This window comes from Felis catus, chromosome D4, assembly GCF_018350175.1.
Source record: "Felis catus isolate Fca126 chromosome D4, F.catus_Fca126_mat1.0, whole genome shotgun sequence".
In the NCBI taxonomy this organism is placed as follows: domain Eukaryota; kingdom Metazoa; phylum Chordata; class Mammalia; order Carnivora; family Felidae; genus Felis; species Felis catus.
This window is the reverse complement of record NC_058380.1, coordinates 7,692,817-7,713,033: the sequence shown is the minus strand read 5'-3', so window position 1 is coordinate 7,713,033 and position 20,217 is coordinate 7,692,817. Positions and strand designations below refer to the sequence as shown.

Genomic DNA, 20,217 nt, shown 5'->3' with positions numbered 1-20,217 from the left:
ATATTGGAGGCTTGATGGAAGAAAGGGATTCCGTTTCCCCCGTGCCCCAGCAAGTGAGTCAGGCTCATACACAAGGGTTTGATTAACAAAGAGAGAAAAGGCAGAGGGGGAGGGGGAAGGAGGCAAAGATTGTCAGCAATATAAAATCTCATCTTTCTGTAATTAGGGATGATGTGGCTATAGGGTGAACTGTGATTACTTGCTATAAAGAGGGGAGAATTCAACCAACTAAAAGGACAGAATCCATTAAGGAGTCATCCAGAATTTACATTCTTACAAACCGACTCTATAGCTATACATAGATTATATATCTACCTACAAATGATACATCTATGTATCTGTCTAGGGAATATATAATTATACGGTAATTATATGTCATTCTTATCTATTCATTCACACAAGTTCCAAACTTTGGCCATGCCCTCTGGGCTACCACATATTACATAAAGTACTGATGGTGAGCAAAGGAAGACAGATGTGGGGGCTATTACATCAAGGTGTTAGCAATGCTGATCGCAGAGACGTTGGGGGGGGGAGTAAAATATACCTACTGAGCCTTCAACTCACTCCACATTTGGCTGTTTGCTAATTCTGACTAAAGTTTTCTCCATGTTCAAACAAGTAAGATTACATGGCATTAAATTAACATAACTTTGAAATATACTATGTCTCTTCATATAAAGTACTAATAAAAATTGAAATGTAAACTATTCTGGCTGAGATAAATGAACACCTTGAGAAGTCCTTGATTTGGAAAGGGAAGGGACTCCAACAGAAATCTTAACTTTTACGCATACATAGAAAAGGTGAAAAGTGACAAGGTGTGATTACGATTATCCCACGATTGCTAGGAACCAGGGAATAAGAATTCAGCACGGAAAAGCCCAGTGTAAGAAACGAGTGTGTAAATGTGATTGATTTTCAAGTACAGCACATAGATTTAATTTTGTCACTGCTGAAAAATGGTACATGGGATGTTATTGAAAAATCTCTCCCAATCTCGCTAATTTCAACTTAATTTTTATAGACCTGCTTACTAGTTAACCAGCTCAAGGTAGGCTAGAATTAAGCACATCAAAATCAGAGGGGTGAGGGGGCAGGGGAGGAGGGCAAAAGCGGGGAAGTCCCTCTGTTAGAGGGAAGGTCCTGGGAGCTTCTGGAACAATCACTGACAACTTGTAACAAGACAGATGTCAGAAATGTTTTATTTATTTTTTAAAATTTTTAAATGTTTATTTATTTCTGAGAGAGGGAGACAGACTGTGAGCGGGGGAGGGGCAAAGAAAAAGGAAGACACAGGATCCGACGCAGGGTCCAGGTTCTGAGCTGTTAGCACAGAGCCTGACGCAGTGCTCGAATTCATGAACCGCAAGATCGTGACCTGAGCCTAAGTCAGACGCTTAACTGACTGAGCCACCCAGGCGCCCCAGGAAACGTTTTTTTCTTAAAGCCAAAAGGACTCAAGAAACTTGAGTGGTTTGAGGCCATTCGCTCCAGAAACGAGTGAAGAACCAAGAACACGCACACTTAAACGGGAGCTCATTACGCCAAAGGTGGAAAGTTCTGTTACTGAAGGTCGGGTGTGGGGCCTCACGATCTCTTTGTCTTAGCGTCCTCACTGATTTTCCAACCTTGGTTTTGAACACATGCTCACACACCTACCACAAAGGATATGATCTGAGTATTCTGCCCAAAACAGCGAATCTTTTTTTAAATCCAAAGCCAGGGAATTAAAATATTTTGATGCTAAAATAAACAAGTTTGATGCTGAGTCTAAGTTGCAGTGATTTCCAACTTTCCTCCCATGGAACAGCTCATCCCCCATCACGTCAGGACAAGATGACGACGTCACTCTAATTCATTCTGAGTTACGGCAGTGTCCAAGAGCCAGAGGAGAGAAGGTCTGAAATCTTTCTAGGTCCAACTCTGTCCCCCCCTGCTGTGGATCCACAGTTGACATTTCACAGATTTCATTTAACACAGCTCACCAGTCTCTTCTTTGAAACATTAGAAGATTGTTAATGTCAGAACGCACACAACGGACTAGAATTTTTTTTTTTGAGACATCACTGCTTACCAGAAACACTTCACACAAAAGCAAACCAGAGAACTGAGTCAACCGTTTGTACTCATTCAGTGGAGGAGTTTATGTAACCTCAGCATGAGCCATGGTTCAATGGTTTGTACCCTTCCCCCAACCTCCTGCCAAAAAACAAAACAGAACAACACAACAACAACAAAACCCAGGCAGGAAACAGGTTTTAAAGGGCTCATCAAAAAGCTTCTGGGAAAAAAGGACTTAAAAAGGCTTCTATAGCTACGTATCTACACACATCTTAGGAAACGTCTGGTTGTTCGGGGTAGCTAGTTGGTTACAGTCCTTCCGTTCTGTGGTCTGCTCCCACCCTCGGCTCATACTGAGTCTCCCAACCTTGCAGTGAGGTGGGCCAGAAGCAAAGAGGCCATCTTTCCCGTAAATACAGTACTCAGAAACAATCTTACATCGTTTCACAGAATGGTAGGTCCCAACGGAGAAACACAGAACGAGTGAGGTTCACGTGCAGAAAAATTGCAGATGGCAGGAGAAGGAGACAGATATCGCGAAGACCCACTGGGGTTGGATTCTGGCTCTGTTCCTCACTAGCTGGGTAATGTTGAATAAATTCCCCGACTTCTCCCAGCCTCAAATTCAAGTACAAAGTAAAGATAATCTTAGCCCCTACTGGGGATCGTAAAATCTGAGATAACATATTCCTTTCTTCATCCAAGAGATATTTACTGAGCACTGACCCAGTGTGTGGCTCTATTCTGATCACTAGGGACAGCGAAAGACATGACCCGTATCCCCGCCTTTGTGGGGCTTATATTTTGGTGAGGGGAGGCAGACAATGAACAAAGTCAAATAAGCAAACTATACATTGTACTTGGGACACGAGTACCAGGGAGAAAAATCAAGAATGGAAGGTGAAGGCTGGGGGTAGATTATGAACAATTTTAAATTGGGAGGTCAGAGATCTCAGAGTATTTTAGAATGAATGTCTGACACTCTCCAGCTGATCAATACGTGTTTATGGAAGGACTGCTCTCAACAGAACGTGCACTTAAGGTAACTGTGACATTGACCCATACCCAGTGCTTGACAGCTGTGTAAGACTGTGGTTCCAGCACGGCATTCTATTTCTATTGAGTTCTTGAAATAAAAAATATTAGAGGACTCTCTCCTCTCTTGACTACTCAGATACGGATACCATGGCTCAAAGAAAACAAGGCATTTGGTCAGTTGGCTAATTTTCTAGTTCTAAGGGCAGATACGGTGGCCTTGTGTAAGAGTCTCATTTCTCGGTACTGGGTTTCCCACCAGAGTATCCTGAGTTCACAAATTCATACAATCATATAATGTTCTAGCTGAAGGGCACTGGAGCGCCACCTTATTTGGATGACATAAAGTAGGCCCAAAGACACAAAATGGTTGCCCAGTCACACAGCTAGTTCTCCAGACCTCGCTTCATCCTAATAAGGAAAGATGCCCTCTAGTGGAGATGCAGGGCAAGGTGAATGGGCGGGGTGAGGGAGGGAGATAGGGGACTCCTGTGCGCGTCTGAGATTCTGAACCTTATCACCAGCTGATGGGGATGGGTGGATCAGCAACCCACTGCCTTTAAGAAACTTGGCAATGAGTGTCCCAGTTTGCTTTGGTGAACTCACTCTGTTAGGCGCTATGCTCTTCATATGGCCAAGCTGGGCTTACACCTTTTGTCTTTTCCAACTGGATAAGTGCTTTCAGATAACGCTCTCTCTCTCCTGTCTCTAAGTCCAAGGTATTTCTGTGTCAACTACATACGGTATTTCTTCAAACAAAATTGACTAACAGACCATGTTGCAGGTTAAGCACATGTCACAAATACGTCTTACTTTTCTTCATTTGTGCTGTGTATGCAAGCAGCTGTAACCAGCAATACAGGACTGAGCGTCTTAGCACCGCGTTGGGGGTTAATACTTTGAAAAGAGGGGTTTCCATGATCAAGTGGATTAAATGTTGGTTGATATGTGCTTTGGACAGTTCTCCCCCCCGCCCCCCGCTCCCCCGGGGGGTAACAGACCTCCCAAAGAAGGAAGAATGCATCAGAACAACTTGTTTCATTGTATTCACACGGAAAATATTATTGATTTGCTGCTAGGGAGTAGAAATAATGGATACAAACCGGTCTATGGTGGATTTGGGGAGGTATTTGTTAGCCCCCAGAGAACTGCGGTGGTTTTTAAATTCATCTGTGAAAACCGATCAATAAAAAATGGCTTTAGCAGTTGGCCAACTACAGAGGGGGGAAAAAAGGAATCCTTTTCAAAACCTAAAAAGAAAAGCACAGTTTTAAGGATTTCACATCTGATTTAACATCTAAAAAAAACCCCCCAATGATAATACCCCACTTTGTATAGCCAGACAGCACTCCATTTTAGTAGACTTTAGTGGTCTTTGTAACGATTTATGAATCACTTCATGAATTCCTGGCTGACTCATCTGGGTGACTATAGTATCTACTTATACTTCCCTTCTGTCTCACAAAAGAGACACTTGGACTCAGTTCAATCCAGATTTGTCCCCGAATGAATCACAGCACGTTACTGGGGGAACTGCAAATTGAATTCTGCTTCTGAGACAATCAAGACCAGCTTTCAGTAATGAAGAAACAGCCGCTGGGAAGTGTGGGTAATTGCAACACTGTCCATCTGGGCAGGGCCAAAGCAGGCCAAGAGCGGTCCGTCCGTCCGAGGATTCTGTTCCAAACCGGCCAAAGAGCTGAATCCATCTCCTGGAAGGGCTTAGCGTTTCATTCTCCTCACGAGAGGCTGGGTCAATATGAACTGCAGATAATTTATCACAGTGGACAAGACCAGGACTCAAAAATGATTGCCTGTGCCTCCACAGACCATGACAAAATGAGGGCCGCGAATCGGGCTGCAGGTGAAATGATCACCGAGGCTTTTTAAAGAAGACCCACGTGTATATTCTGATGAGTGAGTGTTTCTGGGAAGTAGAAAGGATCGTGTTCTAGAGGACACTTTGCTCCGTTTGGGGAGAGGGGGTCAGTTCTCACTCCAGAAAACTTATAGTGCCCAAGGCAGAGAAGGGTTTTTTTTTTTTTTTCTGGTGTAGACTGAAGCAGGGCTGAGGGCATCACAGTATCTCCCCACTGTGGAAACGAACAAGGAGGGGGAGAGGACACCCGGATATGTCAGAGAAATGAATTATGCAGGACACATTTAACCAAGAGCCGGAATTTTTTGGACTATCTTGACTGCAGAATTGGCTGTGACTCAGTTGTTTGTCTATTTCAGAATCTGATGTGATGGGGAGAAAGGGAAGAAAAGTCTGATTCTGCCAAATCCTCTTTACAAAAAAAAAAACAAAAACAAAAAAAAAAACAAAAAACACCGACCAGAAGAGAATTTATCCTGAGTGGTCTTAGACATTTGATGTCAAAAATGCTGCAATTAAAAAAACCAAAAATCAAACAAAACAAAACAAAACAAAAAACCTTCTGCAATGACACCATCCTTTGGGCAGCCCTGAGCAGGTCAAAGCAAAGGGATTAACTCATGGCCCTGTGGCAAAGACAAGACTCTCTCTTGTTTGGCTCGGTGTTAGGCACAGAGTGCAGTCTGCTTTGCCACGGAGTGCATCGGATGAAAGAAAAACGTTCAGAAGGGAGAGTAATGAGAAAGCCAGATGAAAAACGAGGGAGAAAAATGTTGTTTGGGGGTACACACGAGAAAGGGAGGCGCGGGCAGATAAAAAACCGCCCCTTCCGTGCCTTTCCCCTGGTCTCAAAATGTGAACACGAGTCTCCTGACGACATCAGAAGAACTTTACTTCTAGAATTAACTTCAGATGCCATCCTGCTGCCCAGGGTGGCCAGGTGCCTTTGAAAGCCACTGCCAAATGAGACCCTGAGAGTCAATATAATGCATCAATTTGAAAAGGAACTAACTGGGTGGTGATTTGGTCAGTAATAACATGTGCTGTTTATGTGTGATTTATTGTTTTCATCTTCAGGATGCCAGGTTACTATTGTAGTAACCACAAAGGAATTTTCTGTACCTTCCCCTGAATACAAGGCTCAACATCTGGTTGGAGAAATGAATGGGAGGAAAACACATCTAGTAAAAATTCCCAAGTAGAGAAGGGCCCTTGGCTCTTATACACAGGAAGAGCATCAAATGCTTGGGGGTGTTTGCTACCATTTTGTATCTCCTCATCCAGTCCTATGCAGAGATAAGTACAGTATATGATAAATGTTGGTCACTGCTGTTGACAAATTACTCTGTTGAACAGACTGAGCTCCCGGGCAGGTGCCAGTTTCTGTGTCCAGGTAGACGGTACCTTTGCCCAGTTGGTGCTGATGTCCAGTTGTATATTCTATCTGCCCAGAGACCACAGTTTCTGTTTCTGAGGGGAGATCATCTTATTCAAGAGAACGATTCCAGTCATTTACTGGGAAGAAGATGATTAAAACAGAGAAAGGTGTTTCTCCTTTCAACAAAACAGAAAAGCAACTGACGACTATTTTTTCAGTAAAGGAAGCAAAGAACCTTTGTCTCTTGGCTTCTGTTCCCCTCAGTGGTCTCCTCACCACTAATAGGCAGATGGATCTTCACTTGCAAAAGGACACAATACAGTTTCTTCCCAGCCAATTCCCCCCCCCTCCCGCCCCCACACAAGAGGGGAAAAGATAAAGTTGATTTCTACATCCCACTAGAAACACTCAGGAAAGGCTTTCCTTCGAACAGCCTTTTCTTTGTCAGACACCAGGCACTTTGTAATGGGCCAATGTCTTGAGACTCAGGCTAGAAAGGCTCGTGGGCTTTCAGTTTAGGAATTCTGCCTCCCTAGGACTTGTTTCAGAGAAGCTCTGTGACAGGAACACACAGATACATGTCAAGAACATAATGGCTTAGTTTGAACTCCATGTTGCCCCGTGCCAACGCACTAAAGTAGAGGTTGCGAGAAAAGGAATTCTATTTTACCTCAAGCCTTCCTTGTTATTGTCATGACTCACTTTCCTGACTGAAAATCCAAGGGGACTAAAAAAAAAAAAAAACAACATCGTCTTGGGCTTTGCATGAGGTGGATTTGTTTGGAATGTGGGAACAAAATAAAGATGGCTGACTTGGCCTTCAGGGGTGAAATGAACGAGACCTCTTTAAAATGAAGGACGAGTGCACTTCAAAATTAAAAAGAAATACATGGAAAGCAATCTGATGTGAAGGGATATTTGAACCAAGAGTCAAGCTATTTGTTTGGTGTAGTGACACACGTGTGCTCGCATCAGCGTCTCCTGCTTTGCCCTGAGGTGACGCAGAGGAGAACGTGCACTTGGAAGACCAGTCATCACCTGCCCCGGATTCCTGTTACCTTTCCCAGAAATGATAAAGGAATCATAGCTGCAGTCCTCCCTTCTGTTCACATCCTGTTCATTCCACACAATTCCCAAGCGCTGAGGGCGGTGGGGGAAGAGCTGTAAGCATGACATCGTCTCTGCTCTCAGGGAGCTACGGCTCTAGTGGATTGTAAGCCAATCAGTAAGCAGACAGTGTAATCTCAGGGGCTGTTAAATCTATGAAGAGAAATAGAGTTAACAGAAGAGAGCGGGGTTGGGGGGTGTGAGCGGGGGGTGGGGGTTGAGGTGAAGTGGTCAAGAGAGGCCTTTCCAAAGCGGTTCGCGTTCGAGCAGACACCGGAAACGAAGGCACAGATCATGTTAACTTCCGGTGAAGGTGCCTTTCAAGTTTCAGGAACAGCAGGTACAAAGGCCCCGAGGCAAGGTGAGCTGGTGTTTTCCAGGAATCGCAAGAAAGCCAGTGTGGCTGGGGCAGAACAAGCAGGAGGAGCAGTGGTAAATGGATGTGATTAAGGCCAGACCACAGAGGGCCCAGCAGCCTACAAAAAGGAGTTCAGACTTTATCCAAGTGTGGTGGGGGAAGGGCCCCAGTAGGAAATCGTCAGACATTCCATTTACATTTTAATACAAGTTTTTTTTTAATGTTTATTTATTCTTGAGAGGCGGAGCAAGCGCGGGGGAGGGGCAGAGAGAGAGACTCGGAATCCGAAGCAGGTTCCTGGCTCTGAGCCATCAGCACAGAGCCCAACGCGGGGCTCAAACCCAGGAGCTGTGAAATCATGACCTGAGCTGGAGCTGGGTGCTTAACTCACTGAGCCACCCAGGTGCCCCTGCCTTTACAGTTTAAAGGACAGCTCACACGGTGTGGGTGCTATGGGGCAATGGCCTTGCCTATGCTAATGGGGTGAGGGGAGAAGGGGATGATGTGAGCAGGCCAGACCCTGGCGTGGGGGACAGTTTCAGGACTGCGAGAGTTGAGGTGGGAGGGGACAGTGGAGCTGATCAGGCTTAAGATGTGTTTGAAGGTCGAGCTAACAGGACTTACGGATTAATCAGATGAGAGAATGCTAGAGAAGGGGAGGAATCAAAGTTGACTCCCAGGCTTTTTAGTTCTTAGTAGTAAACGAAGGTAGCTCATTATTCTCCTCCATTATCAAGAAAACAGACTGGACTCTGAAAATTATGCTCATAAAAGTTTTGCAGACAACACAGACATTTAAATTAGAGACAGATCAGAGACAAATCAGACAAGACTAGAGAAGCCAGTTCAGCAATGTCCTTTTGTTGTTGTTTTATTCTGCCCCCCCCCCCACCGCCATCGGAGCCATTCACAATCACTAGCTAAGTAAGAAGAAAGGAGCAGGTATCACCAATTTCCCTGTATGTGTGCTAAGAGGAGTAGATCAAGTTGGCATATTTAAGAAGCTGTTAGGCGAATATCTCTATGAGAAGAAGGCTCATTCCAAAGGCCAATAACTCAACTGATATCTGCTATAGAGGATAAAGCATGGCTGCGGTCATGGATCAGAAATGAAGAAGTTTAAAGACTTGTGGGCTACTCTGCCCTGGAATAAAGATCGAAAAGTACCGGAAACTTCCCACAGATACAAAGAAAAAAAAAGCACCAGGACCCCAAGCTTTTCCAGTCTAAGACCCAATATTCTAATCTCCATCTTCAAGGCTAGGATACTGGGATTTTCTGCTTCTTCTAGGCTCACAGCATAGACGTGGGGAACAACGTTCATCACATTCAGTGATTCTCAAATAAAACGTGTGTGTGTGTGTGTGTGTGTGTGTATTGTGGGTGGATTTTAAACACCACCTCTCTTGACCTCGATTATCTGTGGAAGTCACTTTCCTAGAAACTGACCCCTTCGTGGGACACTAAATGAAGATAAGTGTTTTCAGTATAGAAAGTGCTACAACCCAAAGAGACAGGATGAGGTATGCGATCACGTGGCGTTGGGAGAGCAGATGCCAAGGTGCTGGCGGACTAAATGGCCATTTGAAGCCTCTGTTTTTCAACCACGGCTCTTCCCAGTTATTTCAATGGTGAGGGCTGACAAGCTTTATTTTTGGGCCAGTGCTTAATAATTGCCCTGTAAAGGGGCACCAGGGTGGCTCAGTCGGTTAAGCGTCCGACTTCACCTCAGGTCATGATCTCACAGTCTTTGAGTTCGAGCCCCGTGTTGGACTCTGTGCTGACAGCTTGGAGCCTGGAGCCTGATCCGGATTCTGTGTCTCCCTCTCTCTCTGCCCCTCCCCCTGCTTGCGCTCAGTCTCTATCTCAAAAATAAATTAACATTAAGAAAAAAATAGTCGCCCTGTAAGTCACGTATCCTTCTATACCTGTGGGATGTGTCTGTGACCTGTCAGAGGAGTGATTGCTCATGGGGAATGGTTTTTTTTTTTTTTTTTTTAACACTAAGTGACTCTTCAAAATCCTCGAATATAGGTCATGACTACATAAAATACAAGCTTGGGATTATAAGGGACGAAACTTGTCGTGTCAAATTGTATTAGAAACAGAAAATAACATAAAACCTGTGCTGCCTTGCTGGTTTAGCCTTTACAAAGGACAGCCTTTGTCTCTTGGGGACCAGACAAACTGGTTGTGTATTGTCATTTTTTCTTCTGTTGGGCATAGAATATGTTCTGAACTCTCGCTGGGTGGGTAACAGGATAGGGAGGCCTCGGGAATGTATGCCAGAATCACCAGGGTACCCATCCTGGGCAAATACACAAATCCCTGTCCTCAAGAGAAAGCCTAGTGTCCCGAGTGCCCTTTAAGAGGCTCCTCCCCCATTCACACACGAAGCTCCGCCCATTGCTGGCATTGCCTCCTCTTAGCTTTTGGGCATACCCATGGCCAGGTCTGACAGGCTTTCCGATTTCAGGCAGATGTTCCTTCTTCTACTTCTATTTTTGGGTCATTCCTGTGTATCTTCACAGCCTCTCCTAGCATCACTTCACAATAGCCTGAGTGATGCTTGCCTGTTGATTTGGTCGTCTCTTGTGAAGGCTGGACACTCTGATGGGTGCCCTCATGGCTCATTTGGTTGAGCATCCGACTTCAGCTCAGGTCATGATCTCATGATTCATGAGTTCGAGCCCCTGTCGGGCTCTGTGCTGATAGCTCAGAGCCTGGAGCCTGCTTCAGATTCTGTCTTCCTCTCTCTCTGCTCCTTCCCTGCTCATGCTCTCTCTCACTCTCAAAAATGAATAAATGTTAAAAAGAAAAAAAAAAGACCGGACACTTTGAGAGGGCAGGGTTCTGTCAGTCGTGTCGACCACTGTGTCCTCAGTGTTTAGCATTATGGCCTGGTACCCAAAGGGCAGCTGAGTAAGTGACTCAAAAAATGAACGTACCCCAGTGCTGGGATAGATTTTGATAAACTTGAATGTTTCATATGATGCTTCTGAGTTTAGCCATTATTGCACATATACTAGGAGATTAACAAGAGAGAGGAAAGATTACGTGGGGTGCGTGCGTGTGCACACGCATGTGTGTGTGAGGCTGAAAAAAAAAAAAACCTGAGCGGGTGAAGATATCAGTGTTCCTGCTTGTTTAGAAAATCCCGGGGAAGAAAGGACAGCAAAGCTAACAGACCTAGTTTTGAGCTGTTCAGACGCTACAGATGGAGACAGGAATGGATGGTGAGTAGCAGGCTTCTCGTAGTGAAGATCACAGAAAAGCAACGTAGGGAACCCCCACAGTGGATGACAGCAGGGGGGGTCCTAGCAATGTGTGCGTGTGCATGCATGTGAACAAACGCATGAGAGCAATTGTGTGTTGTAGCAAAGTATGCGGGTTGCACAAGATGGCTGGAACCCGAAGAACTGGTCCCCCACCGTCCAGACCAAGGAATCAGGGGGGACCCTTTTTTTCTAGGAGCCTCCCACCTGGACAACGGGAGCCGGCAATGGCCTTTTGTTTCCTAGGCATTCCCCCATGGGTCCTTCTCCCCTGTCAAACCCTCCTTAGCACCTAGCACTGTGGAGCACCGGGCACGCGGTGTGGAGGCTGTAAGGAAATTTTACGTTCCTGCCCTCAGAGAACGAGTAATTCACTTAGCAAGGCAACATCTGGGAAATGACAAATAAATAAAACGGATGATAATAACCAAGAGATGTAACAGGGGAACTTGTCTCTGCGAGCTGTAAGAAGCAAGGGGGCTTTCTGGGTTGAGAACTAACCCAAGCTCCAGGTTGGGTGATGTTTACTCAAGAATAGGACAATAATGGAAGGTCCTTATTGTCTTTTTAGGTAGAAAAGATCCTGAAACAAGATGTAGAAACAAACGAACTAAGACAGTGAACAGGCTGCTTTGACAGGAGCAGAACTGTACAGAATTGTGAAGAAGATACACAGAAAACAGTTGCTGTCCTTAACCCCTTAGCATCCAGAAAAGCTGCAACAGGTTTCCCATGCTGGCTTAGAAAATGGTATGAGTGAAGACCAGCCCTGGTTACTCAAAGGCATGGAAAGACTGTACATATACATACCTAGGACTGGAGCAATGTCACATCTGATATGAATAAAAAACAGTATGGCTTCCCAATACTTGACATGGACTCAAGAAACCAATATTCCTTTTTTTTTTGGTTAAGGTATTTTGACTACCTCCTCAAAAACAACTGTCCCTAACATTCCCTGCTGTGGATTCCTGTACTAGATTGTGTACTCCCAGAGGAGGCCACATCGTTTCTCTATTTTCGGTCTTCCCTGGTTCAGAGACGGGGCTCATCGGAGTCGCTCCATGCGGTCGATCCACAGGTCTCCTTAAGCTCTGTCACTTGTACTACAGAGCACGCCATGTCTGGGCACTTCTGCCGAATGGAGAGAGGCAGCTGTGTTGGACAAGATGAGCGACACAGATCAGCTGACTTTTCTTGGGACTGTGAAGATTTCTCCGTCTGAGGAAGGGATTTGCATCAATATGTTTGTTTCTTCTGCTCTAACAGACATACTATGAAACAGTATGAATAGACCTTTCCAAAGACACGGGGTTCCTCTTATGGGAAGCCACGGTCATTAAGTGCCACTGGCTCGCTCAACGTGACATAGTCAAACACCCCTTCCCTTAATAATGTTTAAATCAACATTCGGTGACGTAGTGTGGTACTGCTTAAATCACTGAAACGATGTATCATCCAGATACTATTTCGAAATAAAAATGGATACTCTTCAAATTGAGAGAACTTGCGTTTATTTTATTTTACGACGGTAAGGATCAAAGAAGCTGATGCTAACTGGATAGACGCGGTGGACTGTTCCTGACTTCTGACAGTGACTCAGCTCATTTTATTAACAAGTTAAAGCTAAGTAAATGATGAATCAATGCCCGCGAAGCAGGAAAGAATGCCAGTTTCCCACTAAAAATCGCAAAGTGTGATAAACCTATTTCCGTTAAGAAAACTGCTGGAGTTTTTACTGGGGGATTTCCCAGGCAAACAGAGGCAAAGATACATAAACCAGAAGCGGAAGGTAAGCACATTTCCTCTTCGTGTTTTTATGCTGCACACTAATGCAAACACAGGGCATAATTCAGGGCTATTTCACATTATCCTCCTCTCCAAAACCCGATCGGAAGAGATAACCTTTCATACACTTGCCCAGTCCAGTTGGGTTGGCAAAGGAATGGGCACACATCTGGTGGGAAGGACACAGCAGCATGGCAAAGCCACAGACGTGAGAAGGCTTCATCGCTCAGCCATATAAAGGACCGTCGTGTCCTTCTCCTTCCTCTCCCTCCTCCCTCGCACGCTGGTCTACCTCGTCAACTACTGTCGTTACTCAACAACACCCTCTGGCTTCTAAACCTCAATCTCAGTGATGCCAAGGTTGCCTGTCTTCACACCATGTCACATGACACTGTCACATGCTGTGGTCCATTTCATCTTAACTCCCCATGGAGCGCAGACAAAGGCTCGAAAGAGTGAAGGGACACCGCATTCCCTAAGAGGTGGTCCTGATGAGGAAGGTGCCTGTAGAGGAGGAAAAGAGCAGGGAAGTCTCAAGTCTGGAACGTTCTGCAAAATAGATGTGCTGAGCTCTTCATAAATTGCTAATGTCATGAAGCACAATGATGATGATGATGATGGTAACTTTCTAAAAGGTGAGGATGAGGAACTTCATTAGATTCAAGAGGACAAAAAAAAATGAGAATTGTGATCTTACTAAATCCTGGGTCAGAAAAAAAAAAAAAAGATGAAAGGAAAGAAAAAAAAATCCAGCTAGAAAGAACGTTATTTACACAATCGAGGAAATTTCATATTGACTGCGTGTTAGATAATGCTTTATTGATGTTAACTTTCCGGAGTGTGATAATTACATTGTGATTATGCAGGAGAAATGTCCTTCTTAGGAGAGCTTTCCCGAAGTAATTAGGGTTAAAGCTCAACGATATTCACAACAATCTCTCGGAGGGTTTCTGAAACAACAGGCAAGCAAACAAACAAAGGATCTCTGGAAGCAAAAAGAGAAAGAGATAAGACAGAGAGACAGAAACAGAAGATGGCAAAATATTCACAGTGGGTAAATATGGATGCAGGGCGTATGGGTGCTCACCTGTACTATTCTGGCAGTTTTTTATATGTTACCAACTTTCAAAGGAGGGAACTGAAAAAAATTAAAATTATGCAACAAGATAAAATATTAAAAACAAACAAAGCCAAGCGGCAGGAGCACCTACGGAACACATTCCAACAGCCTTCGTTGGAGCTGGGCTTTCCAACATCAGGTGTCTGGGTGGTTGTTGTTAACTCCAATAATGGCGAAGATATTTTTCTACATATACTCTTTTTAGGCTGTGTACAAGAAGAAGATACACAGATTGCTTTTCTCTTGTATTCCTGTAAAGAGTCATCATGAGTATTCGCAAGAAGATGGGACGAAGGAGACGAGGTCCCGAGAGATGGGCTTCTCAGCTGTGCTACCTTGTGGAGTTAAGATTCTCAACCAGGCAGGAGGAAATGAGACGATGAGAAGCCCATGGCTTACATCACTTAAAACCCAACTGGAAGGGCGCCTGGTGGCTTGGTTGGTTAAGTGTCCAACTCTTGGTTTCAGCTCACATCATGATCTCGTGGTAGTGGGATCAAGTCCTGTGTTGGGCTCAGTACTGAGTATGCAGCCTGCTTGGGATTCTCTCTTTCTCCCTTTGTCCCTCCCCTGCTCATGCTCTCTCTCTCTCTCTCTCTTTCTCTCTCTCAAAATAAAAAAAATAGTAAATTAAAAAAAAACAACAACTGGAAACTTAATAAAATGCTGCAATGGATAAGCTCATCTCAACCTTCAGCAATACATCAGAAAACTGGCAGGACTACATGTCCCCAGTATCCAGGAACTTAAGAGCTGGTGACCATTTGTACTGTTCTGCTGATAGAGCCTGGAGGAGGAGGCTTGGAGCTGTTTGCACTTGACCACATATGCAAAACAATGAAAAGAAGTCTAACATCTTCCGATCTATATTTCTAACTACTAGACACAGCCGCCTAAAACCCCAACCCTAAAGCCCATTTATTATTAAACACACATCTAAAAACTCATAGACGAGGCCAACACCAACGAAACCACAGATCGCTGGTGAAATTCCAGACTTCCAAGATTGAAGGCCTTTGCTCCCGCTGCCTATTCAACCAACCCATTATTAGTCCCCCAAATGCCTATGACCGCAGCACCAGGGGCCCCACAAGCACTTTTTTTTACCGTGGATGTCTGGGAGTAACCCCTACGTAGGTCAATTTGAGCCTGCTGACACGTGGAGAGGAAAACAAGAGGAACCGTGTGCTGTCCACGCCACTGGCGGGTTCGGAGGTCCACAGACGGACCGAAATATCAAGATTTTAAAAACTGTCCCCAAAACTCTTTATGAGGATGGCATCAACGCAGAATCTTCGGTAAAAAGCCCTTTTCTGGTCGCCCGCATAAAATCCTGTGCCCTTTAACCCTATACTCTCAAAGCTGTCACCGATCCACGGGCTCAAGGCACCGTCTTGCACCTGGAAGGCTTTCCAGACTGTGGGGACACTGCCTTAGAGAGGAGCCCCCGAAACAGACTGAGGACAGTGTGAGAGGCGGAAATTCGGATGCGTTTTCCCAGCGCCGGACACTTCAGTGCCTTCTTATTTTTCCCCCCATGGAAAAGATGACAGGTAATGAGCTATTTGGTCCACGTGCTTTTTGCGCGTGTACTCTTGACACGTCCCCTCTGGAGGACTCAACCCACCACCGATGGATGATCAACAAAATTCAGCAACTGTCACGGCGCTTCTCCGCGCGGCGGACTTCAGCGGCGACACCTACTAGAAGAGAGCCGGCTGGCCTTACCTGTCGGCTCCCGCGTCCACGGCCGCGAGCGGGGGTAGCTGGGGGGCGGGGTGGTGGGGGCTCCCCTGCACGCTGTGTCCCGGAGAAGGGTGACCGACAGTGTGCGGGGCTCCGCTTCGGCTCGAGTGACTGCTGGAGAAGACGGAGGCTGCAATCAAGGAGAACAAGCATCAGACGGCGCGTGTTTAACCCCGAAGGCTGACCGCGAGTGTGTTTTAGGGGCCTGCTCTCCTCTCGGTGGCGTTAAGGGGACAGTTCCTGGCTCACTGGATCTACACGGCTTCTGTTTTCATGGTGGAACAGGCTCCCCGGCGAGTGAGCCCTTCCTGCTGCCGGGGGAGCGCGTGAGCAACTGCCCTGAAGTTCATGGTTCGCCTCCTGAGCGGTGCCCTGACCTCCCGCCAGCTCCCAGTGCGGGCACCATAAAGTCGGTCGATCCTGTAATGTCTGCATCTGCAACAAGGTCGCGGCACAAGCACTTTTCAGTCACAGGGGACGACAGGGGACAGAATGCTTGGTGTGCTGACCCACAAGGGGCAGGACACAGGCTGTCTGCCTCTTCTCAAGGCTGCCGCGAGCCTCTGTGGGTCAGCCTGGCTCTCTCTTGTGTCCCTGCTGAATCAGGGTAATAGAATATCTTGTCCTGGTCGTAGCCCCCGGCCAGGATCTGCTACCCTCTTAACCCCAGAGAATGACTGACCCCGGGCATTTCCCTGATGGTGTGGTGGATGGACACACTTGGTCCCCACCAGTGATGAGCCCATGCCCGGCACCACAAAACACGAAAAGGGGCATCAGACACAGCTCTGGCTCCCCCCCCCCCCCACCGACTGTTGCCCTATTACGACACAGAGACTGAGTTGCGGCCTCATTCATAGGGGCAGCCTAGCCTCTGAGAAGTGTACATGACCTCAGACTTAAATACGTGCCCGTTTAGATCAGCTAATTGGTACAATGTCACAAAAGAGACGGGGCTTGTCACTTTCAGAGTCTATCGCTATCAGAGAGGCTCTCAGTGTCTGGGACCTACGCAGCAGACATCTCATTATGCTGCAATCAACCCAGCATCATTACTCTGACTCTCTTCAACTTCCTTCTCTATACAAAGCGATGCTGAGCTCTCTACCCATCTCTGCTCTTTTTGAACTTACTCCACTGATGTCAAAGAATAAATGGATCTAAAAAAAAAAAAATAATAAAAGAAATCAGGTTCAGGATTAAGAAGCAGCAGCCACATAGTCAAAGAGATTTGAGGGTTTAAAAGTTCAGGGAGCGATACTTTTAGACCAGGACCACTTTTCTCCAACCTCTTCAGGTTAGAATTAATACCCCAGATGACCCCGCCCCCCAAAGCTTAACCCAATGGAACGAGAGTTCAAGCACTTAAAGGAACGTGTGAAGAAGCAGAATTACCATCTTCCTGCTCAAAAGCTACTGACAAGGGTGTGATCTGATGGGAAGGGTTTATTTCTGGAAAGTCAGCACTGTGTCAGGTTAACTCTTGTCCTCAGAAAACTGCTGCCTCCACAGCCCCCCAAGTCTGAAGAGGTGGTGAGACTAGAAAGTGCTTAGTAGCTCAAAAAGGCACTCACGGTGCGTCAGCCTCCAGAAAAGTTGCACGTTTGCAAACTCGCTAGAGTCACCTTATGAATCACGACTCTCATTTGTGCTCAGCTCACTCGGGCAACCACAATTCTGCTTGTATTCCAAATAATAATTTTACCCAGGGGAGAAGGCTGTTTGGAGTGACTGTGGCAACGGTTTCAATGCTGGTGTTTGTCAGCACGGAGCTTGGTGTTTTATATACTATTCCAAAAACTAATGGAATAATAAGAGGTCACAGAGACACTGTGGAAGCACAGCTAATTTTTTTCCTGCCTTAGCGTAGAAACATGAGCTCTCCTATTTATTCTGCTGGAGTTGCTGAACGCGCCCACCGCTTACGATCCCCTGGAGGTGTTCCTGTATGTATGTATTCCTCACAAGGGAAGCAGGGCCCCTGCTGCTTCCAACCCCATGGGCAACAGGGTCTCTTGGTGCGCACACTCTATGCTCTACTCTACGGCAAACAGAAAAATGTGGTGCTTCCCGGAGGTCTACGTCAGCCGAATCAGCTACATTTTTGCATTAGCTGCAATCAAAGAGGTTGGGAATTTCAGTATGGTTTGCAGCCTGCCCCACACTGCAAGTTAGGTCCGGTTAGGGCCTCTCCTTCAACTAATAGCCAGGACCAACCGTCTCGCCATTCCTCCATCCATCCGTCTATCCACCCGTCCATCCTCCAACCATTATTTTTTCCTACGTGCCTACTATATGCTAGCCATTCTACTATATGTGGGTCCCTAACCTTGAGGAGGCTGCAGTTAAGCGAGGGGAAGAGGTCTCTATACATCAGTGCTACCCCAATGCTGAGAGCCGCTAGGAGAGATCATCAAGTGGTGTGCAAAGCGCTTTAATGAGCTGTCTTCCCTTTGGTCCCATGATGTGCCCTATGCTCTGGCCAAATCAGACAACTGGCCCGGCCTCAAATATACCACAGCAACTTGTGCCACTGTGCTTTTGACTATAATATCCTCTACCTATCTTAATACTTTTGCTCTGAATGCAGTTACCTATGTTCCTCTGATTCCTCTCTCCGCAGCCAATCGTTCCACGGGTACGTATGGAGTATGTATGTGTGGCCGCACTGAGCCAGGTCCTGGGACACACTAGGGAACAAGGTGGCCTTGAGGCCAGCTATCTCCAACAGTCCCATTCATGCTTGTTTGACTAAACAAATACGAACACAAACTCAATGTCAATGGAGTCCTTCTTGGGCTCAAGGAGCAGGGCAGGAACAGAAAGAAACATGTACCCGCCCAATCCTGTTGATCGCTGGTCATAGACTGCTCTAGGGTGTGGCTTCTCTCTTATCTCCAAGTAGGCATGTATTCCAGAGTGGCTAAAGCTCTCCCAGATACCCAAGAGCAGGGCATCCGAGAAGCCTGTGGGCAGAAGGCCAGAGACACAGGGTACAGTTGAGGGGAGGTGCTTCTAAGTTCTACCTGGTGCAAATGGTTTCCACAGCAGAGTCTGCCAGTAGGAATAAGTGGTGGAGGCTATGTGGTGGGGCGTGAGAGGTCCACGAGACAGGTCAGAAGACTCAGAAACCTGCCCTCCTGCTGTGCGGAGGCTGTGTTGACCGGCCAGCAGTCAAACACATATGGATAGCCCTTTCTTCCGCTGCTAACCCTGGTGAATGGCACTGAAACAGGCAGGGACCCTTTGACTGGGGACCCCATGAGAATAACAAAGAGGGGTGCTTTAGGGCTTGATTTGAAGTCTGAATTTATAAAGTATACAGAACAGTTTCTTATGTTGGTTGTAAGAAATCCCCTGTGAGCAAACCGAAGCCTGTGACTTGTCTCCATTGCCTAACAGATGGGATGAGAAGTACGGGACAAAATCTCTCCCGGTGAGGTAGGGAACCTAGTAGAAGCTTCCAGTCCAGTGTCTACACAGAGCCCTTTGTGTGTAGTCCCGGGCAAGACTGCTGCTTGTGGATGCTTCCCGTGACCACTGTAATGACCACAGACTTAGAGGAAGTACAAACAACATGGCTTACCAACATTCACCCAGCCCCATGTCACGCACCCTTCTGATAAAATGGACAAAACTCTGGAATGAGATAACTGTGACTTGGGTAGGATTGCCCTTGGCCTCTACCAGAGATCCACATTTCTCAGTAATCGCCACTGTGGCATAGGTAGTATCTCTCCTACTTATACTGACTTCTAGGAATTTCCAGTTCTGTCGGTCATATGTCCAGGCTTCTATATTAGCATAGTCTAAGAACTTCCTTCCTTCCTTCCTTCCTTCCTTCCTTCCTTCCTTCCTTCCTTCCTTCCTTCCTTCCTCCCTTCCTCCCTTCCTTCCTTCCTCCCTCCCTCCCTCCCTCCCTCCCTCCTTCGTTCATTCCTCCCTCCCTCCTTCATTCATTCCTCCCTCCCTTCCTCCTGCCTTCCTTCCTCTCTCCCTCCCTTCCTTCCTCTCTCCCTCCCTCCCTCCCTCCCTCCCTCCCTTCCTTCCTTCCCAATTTTCCAGCCCCTACTCCACCCGAGGCAGGTGCTGGTCTCTCTTAATGTTTGAAGCTGAATATCTGCTGACTTCACACATAATGTTTTGCCAAGTGACTTTTTAACCTCCAGAAGAAAATCTCCATGTGAGAGCGCAATAGTAAGGTTGTTTACAAAAGGAAACATTTCCTTCCATACACACTCAAAATGATTTTTCGAACTCAGCCAATGGGGCACACAACTATCGATCAGAGTGTAAGGAAGGGAAGTGATCCCTCTAGAATCTAGAGCAATATTAACAAAATTGTTGTGATCCAATCAGCTGGTGCACGCAGGCTGCCCACGGGGGTGGCCTTCATTGCCCCGTGTCACCACAGGGGTTAGTGCTGCTTTCAAGGCTGGAAGAGAGCTTTTAGGGGACTCTCCAGAC

At 46.3% G+C, this 20,217-nt stretch overlaps 1 protein-coding gene across 8 annotated transcripts in view; it reads right to left on the bottom strand.

Moving 5' to 3' along the window:
- Window positions 1-20,217, bottom strand: part of GLIS3 (GLIS family zinc finger 3) — a 547,835-nt gene that overhangs the window by 32,638 nt on the left and 494,980 nt on the right. For all 8 annotated transcript variants that reach the window (XM_045043118.1, XM_045043119.1, XM_045043115.1 and 5 more), the window contains one exon: window positions 15,733-15,880. In XM_045043118.1, coding sequence (XP_044899053.1) covers window positions 15,733-15,880 — 148 coding nt within the window. The remainder of the gene's footprint in view (window positions 1-15,732; window positions 15,881-20,217) is intronic.